The sequence below is a fragment of the Cucurbita maxima genome, unplaced genomic scaffold (genome assembly GCF_002738345.1).
Source record: "Cucurbita maxima cultivar Rimu unplaced genomic scaffold, Cmax_1.0 Cma_Scf00036, whole genome shotgun sequence".
NCBI lineage: Eukaryota > Viridiplantae > Streptophyta > Magnoliopsida > Cucurbitales > Cucurbitaceae > Cucurbita > Cucurbita maxima.
The window spans coordinates 1,258,001-1,266,294 of record NW_019272052.1 but is presented as its reverse complement, the minus strand read 5'-3'; the positions used below and the strand labels follow the sequence as shown (position 1 = coordinate 1,266,294).

Here is an 8,294-nt window from a genome sequence, read left to right as displayed (position 1 = left end):
GGGGGGGGGGGGGGGGGGGGGGGGGGGGGGGGGGGGGGGGGGGGGGGGGGGGGGGGGGGGGCGGTGATAGTGAGGGTTCAAGGCAGCCGTAAACAAGAAAGAAAGGAGGCATTGTGCAGAGAATCCGACGCTTCTATTCGGAGTTTGGCTTGAGCTGGAATCTTTGGTGCACGCACTGGATATGCATCTCACTCTAGGGCTCCCCTACGACCTGCGTGGGATAGAGACCTGACCTCCGTCCCTTTACATGGATTTCTTAATTCCTATCAATGGACCTTTTTGCCCTTTTCCCTTCCTAAGGCCCATTGGGCTTCTTCTCTCTTTCTCTCACCTTCACAATTCCCCTTTCTCTCTCTCTCGTCCCCGTTTCAATTTGGTTTCTAAGGTTTTGCTCGACCACGTAAACTAATCTTGCATTACCGAGTCGTAGAAAAATGATTCGATCTGTTAAGCGTTTTTAATAACGATTGGTTGTAGTAGAGCTACAGTAGAGCTACGATTGACTCATAACTTCAAATAGAGATTATATATTAGTTCGGATTCCTTTTGTGTATCTCGAGCCTCTTTATGAAGAGTATGTTTTAATTTGTTAATCCTTCCATTACAATAAGAATTCTTAGGATTGTATATAATTAATTGATTTCGAATAATAAAAACTAATTAAAATAAAATGTTGGAGTTTTGGAAAGTAAAAGTTTTAAAAAATGCATAATATAATGGACTTAATTCATAATTTAGCATTTTATTAATTATAAAATAATTTCAAATTTTAATTTGTCGTGGCCTTTTTTGTTTAATGAAAATATAACGTACTTGGGATCTAGATCTTCTCTTTCTTAAACCTTAACCTCATAACGATTCATCACCTTAAATCCCGTTCATATTTTTCAATCAATCTAGCTCGACCCATTTCATCGAACATAAAAATATTATAACATAACTTACATCATATCATCACCAAACAACAATTTATGACCTAAAATTTCATTCATGTTTTTCAATCAATCTAGCTCGACCCACTTCATCTAACTAAAATACCATAACATACCCGTTCTCATCAAATTGTGCTAGATTCTCCCTCTTTCTTAAACATCAGCCAAATAACAATTTATGACTTAAAATTTCGTTCGTGTTTTGTAACCAGTCTAGCTCGACTTATTCTATCAAAATAAAATATTGAACAGACGAATTGTAAATTTTAATCTCGATATAAATTTAATAATTCAACTTATAAAAGTCAAATATATTATGTATAGTTATATCTCATGGTAAAAATCTGATTTGTTTTCAATTCAGGCAAAAAAAGGTAAAAAAGTAATAAAAATGGCATAGTCAATATAAATCTTTAATTAATTTTGTAATTAATAATATTAATGAAAATTAAAAAGGGAAATAATTAGTGACCTACATTATTGATTTTTAGTTTAAACCAAAATAAAATTAGAAGCAATAAATTAATTTAAAATTATATGTTTTCCACTGTTTATTATAAGTAAAAAAATACAAAAATAAATATTATAAATATTAAAAAAAAAAAAGTGAAATTATAATATTTTACAATAAATCAAGAATAGCGCATTTTAGCAGGACGCACCATTAAATAGCATATTACAAGATTATATTTCATTTTTATTATTATTATTACATTACACTAATTTTTTTCTCCTCCTAATTTTTTCCGACCGGCAATCGAGGGCCTCCAGCTCCAAATTCCTCGCCGCCACATCTTCGGAGCCAGAGCCGGCTCCGGCCCGGATCTAATTCTTCCATGTCCATCCTTTGGATTTCCCCAATTTTATGAACCCTAATTTACTCTTCTGTGCACTTCCAGTGACATTTTCCCCTATTTTTTGAAAAAGCGGGAAAAATCTTTTTTAGGGGAATTTCGTCTGTTTTCGCGGGAGGAGGCTTGTTTGAGTGGGCTAGTGCCTCTGGTACAGTGAGATTTGCCCACAGGTGAGCTTAATTTTGCTTGATGTTCTAAGTACACGTGGCGATCTGGATAGACACCACCCCCATTTTGTTTGCTCGGATTTCAGTGAGCTATTTTTAGGTTTTTTTTTTCGTTTTCCTTCTAATTTTGAGGGATAAAGTATTTGTAGCGTATGGATTTTGTACATGTGCTGTTCGTATTTTGAATGTAGTTCTTTTTGGCTGCGAATTGAGGAAATTGAGCTGAATTTTTTCATTTCGAGTGGATATGGATTTGTTGCGAAATGGGTTTCTATTTTTGTGTTTGAATGCTGAGGAATATGAAGATGGCGATGGGATTTTGTGCTTTTTAGCTGCGATTGTACTCTAGTTATGGAGAAATGTGAATGTCGATATTGTCAAATTATTTGAGATTGGGACTGGTTGATTAGTTTACTTCAAAGATCGAGATTCTCGAGGCTCTGATTTTTAAATTTGGTTTTCTTTTTCCGAGTTTACTGTAGCTAGCTGCTAAACAATACATGAATTTCCAGTTCTAGATCTTGTCTTTTATTTTCCTTCCTTGTTACTTGCCATAATGAGAATTCTCGACTTCATTGACTCTGAGATTTATCCTTTTTCTGCGTTGAAAATAAACTCTGCAGGTATTGGAACGTTGACATTGTTGCTAAATTATTAAGGAACGTGGAAATGTGGATATGTTTGAGAATGTGGCTTCATGAGCTGTTAAGAACAACAACTCACTGGTCGTAGCCTTTTTTGTCTCCGTGTTCTTAGTCTTTCACTGATTTAGATTTGTAAATGGAAGTAAACAAAGAGGAGGCTCTTAAAGCAAAAGAAGCTGCAGAGAAGCGTTTTGCCAAGCGAGATTACAATGGGGCTAAGAATTATGCGTTGAAGGCTAAAACTCTGTTCCCAGAGATGGATGGGATATCTCAAATGGTGGCAACTTTTGATGTTTATGTTGCTTCTGAGATTAGGTGTAATGGGGAGATAGATTATTATTCTATTCTAGGATTAAAGCCTTCTGCCAAGGAAGAGGCTATTAAAAAACAGTACAAGAAGATGGCCGTGTTGCTACATCCTGACAAGAACAAGACCGTCGGGGCCGATGGCGCGTTTAAGCTCGTTTCTGAAGCATGGGCTCTACTTTCGGATAGTTCCAAGAGAAATGCATATGATATCATGAGAACCACACAATTGGTATCTGGAGTCAACCAGCCACACTTATCTTCAGCTCATGGTTCTGCGGCTACAAGTTTTAACAACTATACTAATCTGTCCATGTCCCACGGTAGACTTGATACCTTTTGGACTGTATGCACTTCTTGTAAAGTTCAATATGAGTATCTTCGGAAATACGTGAACAAGAAACTTCGGTGCAAGAATTGTCGTGGCGTTTTTGTTGCTGTCGAAACTGGTGCTGCCCCTGTGAATGGTTCTTTTCCTTACTGCTCTTGGTCGAATGTGGCTGGTAATCGATATGGAAGTCATGGATTTGAGGGAGTTACGTATATCCCAGGAGATACTAGCTTTTTTACTGGGCATGGCTACGAATATGTTTCGAACATGTCGTTTCAGTGGAACTCGTCATCTGGAGTTTACACTCAAAGCTTGGGCTCAAATGGACTGTCGTCGGTGCCTATTGATAATGTTGGTCAAACCAATGGACATTTCAGTACGTCAGGAGTGAAAGACAAGGCTAGAGTCAATGGAAAGCGCGCTACGAAAAACAAGGGGGGCAATATGAATGCTAGCACACCCTTCGGCTGTAATGAGATTTTGGGATCTGATAGCAATGGAGGTGATAAGAGAAGGAAGGTAGTCGTGGAAGCCGGGTTGAGAAACGGCTATATGGAGAAGGGACCGCTGCCTGGTTCAGATTCACCATTGGCTAATGGAAATGTTAGTGTTAAGCATGAGCCTGTAGGTTCTTCCTCTCCAACTGAGGCTTCAGCTAAGCGCACCCCTATTCCTCCTGCATTTGACGCCAGAAAGCTGTTAATTGAGAAGGCAAGGACTGAAATTCGCAAGAAACTGGAAGAGATAAGGATTTCTTCAGCCAATGCTGCTGCACTTGAGAAATCAAAGACGGAGCCACCTCAAGTCGGTCGGGTTGGAAAGACTGGACGAGCACCTAAAACAGCTAATTCTGAGGTATCCGGCCGTTGGTTAAAGAAAGATAGAGCTGGACCAATCTCAATAAACGTACCTGATTCCGACTTCCACGATTTTGACAAGGATCGCTCAGAGGAATGCTTCAAAGCAAAGCAAATATGGGCTCTATACGACGAAGAAGATGGTATGCCTCGCTTGTACTGTCTGATTCGCGAGATCATTTCAGTTAAACCATTTAAGATTCTTATTAGTTACTTAAACTCCAAAACTGATACGGAATTTGGATCAGTAAACTGGTTGGAATATGGATTTACAAAATCATGTGGAAATTTCCGTGCTTGGAACTCTGATGTTATTGAACATATCAACATCTTTTCTCATGTCTTAAGCCGTGAAAAAGCTGGCCGGGGTGGCTGTGTTCGGATATATCCTAAAAGAGGAGACATTTGGGCTGTATATCGAAACTGGTCGACAAGCTGGGACAGATCAACACCCGATGAAGTGAGGCACCGATACGAAATGGTCGAGGTTCTTGACGATTACTCGGAGGAGCTTGGTGTCTGCATCTGTCCCCTTGTCAAATTAACTGGATTCAAGACGGTATATCAAAGAAATGCAGACAAAGATGCCATTCGATGGATTCCCAGGAAAGAGATGCTACGATTTTCACACCAGGTACCCTCTTATTTACTCAAGGGAGAAGCCAGCAACTTGCCTGAGTATTGTTGGGATCTTGATCCGGCCGCCACTCCCGACGAACTTCTCCACACTGCAAAAGAAAATGAAGGGTTGACTGAAACCAGTTGAGTTTAGCTGGAAAAGAAAAGGAAGATGATAATGGGTTGGAGTCAATCTGAACTGTCTTAACCAAAGTTAGGTCTAACTGTACAAATATGTCTCAAGAGTTTGGCCAAATGCCATTACAGACAAGACGAGTAATCTACGGTTGATTCGGATTAATGTGTGCCGAGTCGAGTCGAGTCGTTCCTTTGACGACGAATCTAGCTTCAAGTGAATGCTTTTACAGAAGAAGAAAGCAACTTTGAGGCTTGTTATCCTGCACTGCAGCACAACCATACAATTATTATGCTACGTTCCCTGCCTTGTTAATCAGAAGAGCTTTGCTTTTTTTTTTTTCTTCTTCTTTTTCCAGATTAGCTGTTCTTACTTTGTTCTAATGGAAATGAACGAGAACTTGGTTGTTTAATCTCTTGATTTTGTTGTAAAATTTGAAGCTTCAATGCTTTGAGGTCTCATTTCATACGACAAAACTACTGTTCATCTGATTTTGCTGATGCTACACGGGTTAAAATTTACCGTAACCTATCATCTTTTGAGGGTCTGAAGTAATTACCGTATCACTTGAAATATCATGGCCTATTTAGCTTGAATGCCGATTCACTCAATGTCTCGATAGAATCATTCTTGAAAACCGAACTCGAAAGTTAGAAACTCCTGTCCGTTAGCTCTCCAAGCTTTCATTAATAAGCTTTTACCTTTGGTGTTTCGCTATTAAGTACCATTCTATCCATTCATTGTAAAGTGAGCTGCTCCTGCAGTGAGAGCGGGTCGTTGCGTGCCGATTAGGGGATGGACTGGGAACGGCTCCTTTGAGGGCCTTCTCTAGACATCGAATTTAGCCAACTCAAAACTGGTACAGACTTCGGAAAATAATCTTTTAAGGAAGAGAAGTCAACCCGTTGACCGGTCAGATGAACAGCGCCGGTCAATCAAGAAGCCAGAAGAAGACCCTTTTTCTATTTCTTTTCCCTTTCCACTGTCTTCTCTTTATGGGCCGATATGTCGGCTGTGGACTGAAAGCAAGGAGAGCGACAGGTCGTTCTAATTTCAAACCATCGTCATCATATGTGGAAATAAAAAAACCCTTCACAAAGCTCTTCTTGAAGTCATTCCATTTCAAACCCAGAAAGCAAAGAACAAGATGAACCCGCTTCACTGGCACAAAGTCGCTGCGATTTCTGGTAATATCACCCCCGATTCTCCTGCTGTAGATTCTTGATTTGGATTTTGATTCGATTTCGGCGTTAAACAGGCGTTGCAGCTCTTGGATTGGGCACGTACGGTGCCCATGTCTTCAAACCCCAAAATCCGGCTTATAAAGAGGTTAATTTGCTTCATTTTTCGCTACTTTGATTCGATTTGATTTTGATTGTTTTTCTCTGAAATCAATGCTGTGAAGGTTTGGCAAACGGCGTCTCTGTATCATTTGGTTCACACAGCGGCTCTGCTTGCTGCCCCTTCGACCAAGAACCCTAACATTGTAAGTTTTCCCCCTTTTTTCATTCCTCGCGTTCGCAGCATCGTTTCTGGAAGTAAATTTTCTCCTTCTGATCATTTGGGCACGGCTTATTGATATCAAACGATTATTCAACTCGACCTAACCTGAAAGTAGGAACTAATCTTAAGCTTTAGAGTATGGTGGAAATCAAGGCACTAGATGTTGTGTTTGAATGTTTTGAATCCATTCAGATCTTTTTTCTTTCCTGGTATAAATTCTTCACATGTTAGGTGGATTCAGCTATAACATTCAAGCCCACAAATAAAACTTGCCATATGTGTCTACCCAAACTGTCTCGTTTTATTACCATTTGATATTTTGTTTTTGGAAATTGTGCTTATTTTCTCCAATTTCTTTACGAGGTCTTCATCTTTGCTAATTAAACACTTTAAATCTTAGTCAAATTCCAAATATTAAAACAAGTTTTTAAACTATTTCGTGGATTTTAAGAACATACGGCAAGATAAATAAACTCATAGGTAGAAATTTTATAAACTCACTTTTAAAAAACTTAATGGTTACGAAGTAAGACCTGAACTTTTAGTTTTTAGATTTCGCATTGATTTGATGGAAATTATATTTAAGCTTATATATATATTGTCTAATATATCTTATTAGGTAAATTGGTACTCATAATTTTATCTATGTCAATGTAAATGAATGAGGAACACACGTTAACAAATATTTTAAAAGATAAAGTTACTCTTCCAAAATTTCCCTAATATTTAAGTTGGTTTTGTGTTTTCCCCCTACTTTGATGGGTCCTTTGATGCTATCTTTATGTTTTTTTTTGGACAGTTTGGAGGCCTTTTGACTGCTGGAATTCTTGCATTTTCGGGCACGTAAGACCCATTTTTTGTTTCATCTTTGATGTTTGTTTGGATCTCTCCCTCTTTTATTTCTATTTGATTTTGCATTCATGTGTCTAAGTTTCCATGATTTACCTGTCACAACATTTCTCGATCCGAAGCTGAATTCATATTCAGTTTTCTTTTGTTCTTTTACTGATAAGCACAACATTTAATTGGTATGATGAATTATAGAAAAGAGAGTAAAAATCCCAAAAAACACTTGATCGACTCATGAGTTAGAAAAGAAAAGCTGTTGAGTTGGCTTAGAAAAATTGTACATGAAGTGAGACTAGTAAGAAGGATGAGGCGAGGAACGATCACCGATAGGAGAAGATAGGAGAAGCTATTGAGAAAAATGTGTACATGAGAAAATGGGCAAAGGGTAATTTATGAAGGAAAAACGTGTACGATGAGAGAACTTAGTGAGAGAAGTGAGAGATTAGATGAAGAAAGTTTGTCCGAAAGAGATTGATTATGAAGTGTTTGAGCCTAATGCATCTTATAAACCACACCCATTAGTGACTTCCTTGCAAAGCACCTAGTTATTAGTTGTGAGATCCCACATCGGCTGGAGACGGGAATGAAGCATTCCATAAGAGTGGAGAGAAGTGAGAGATTAGATGAAGAAAGTTTGTCCGAAAGAGATCGATTATGAAGTGTTTGAGCCTTGTGAGATCCCACATCGGCTGGAGACGGGAATGAAGCATTCCATAAGAGTGGAGAGAAGTGAGAGATTAGATGAAGAAAGTTTGTCCGAAAGAGATCGATTATGAAGTGTTTGAGCCTAATGCATCTTATAAACCACACCCATTAGTGACTTCCTTGCAAAGTACCTAGTTATTAGTTGTGAGATCCCACATCAGCTAGAGAGGGGAACGAAACATTCTTTATAAGAGTGTGAAAACCTCTCCCTAGTGGACGAGTTTTAAAACCTTGAGGGGAAGTCCCGGAAGGAAAAGTCCAAAGAGTACAATATTTGCTGGAAGTCCCGGAAGGAAAAGTCCAAAGAGTACAATATTTGCTAGCGGTGGACTTGGGTTGTTGCATTAGAACTTTGACTTTTTTTTTTTTTTTTTTTTTTTTTCCCTTTTTTT

The 8,294-nt window shown here is 38.5% G+C and overlaps 2 protein-coding genes across 2 annotated transcripts in view; both read left to right on the top strand.

Annotated features, from left to right (window-relative positions):
* The first annotated feature begins 1,647 nt into the window (after window positions 1-1,647).
* Window positions 1,648-5,335, top strand: LOC111468133. The gene is made up of 2 exons (XM_023113233.1): window positions 1,648-1,956; window positions 2,577-5,335. The coding sequence occupies exon 2, from the start codon at window positions 2,734-2,736 to the stop codon at window positions 4,855-4,857; it is 2,124 nt and encodes a 707-aa protein (XP_022969001.1). The 5' UTR covers window positions 1,648-1,956; window positions 2,577-2,733; the 3' UTR covers window positions 4,858-5,335.
* A 556-nt stretch (window positions 5,336-5,891) lies between these two features.
* Window positions 5,892-8,294, top strand: part of LOC111468350 (transmembrane protein 256 homolog) — a 3,888-nt gene continuing 1,485 nt past the window's right edge. The window contains exons 1-4 of the mRNA XM_023113535.1: window positions 5,892-6,032; window positions 6,104-6,174; window positions 6,251-6,331; window positions 7,148-7,191. Coding sequence (XP_022969303.1) covers window positions 5,993-6,032; window positions 6,104-6,174; window positions 6,251-6,331; window positions 7,148-7,191 — 236 coding nt within the window. The 5' untranslated portion in view covers window positions 5,892-5,992. The remainder of the gene's footprint in view (window positions 6,033-6,103; window positions 6,175-6,250; window positions 6,332-7,147; window positions 7,192-8,294) is intronic.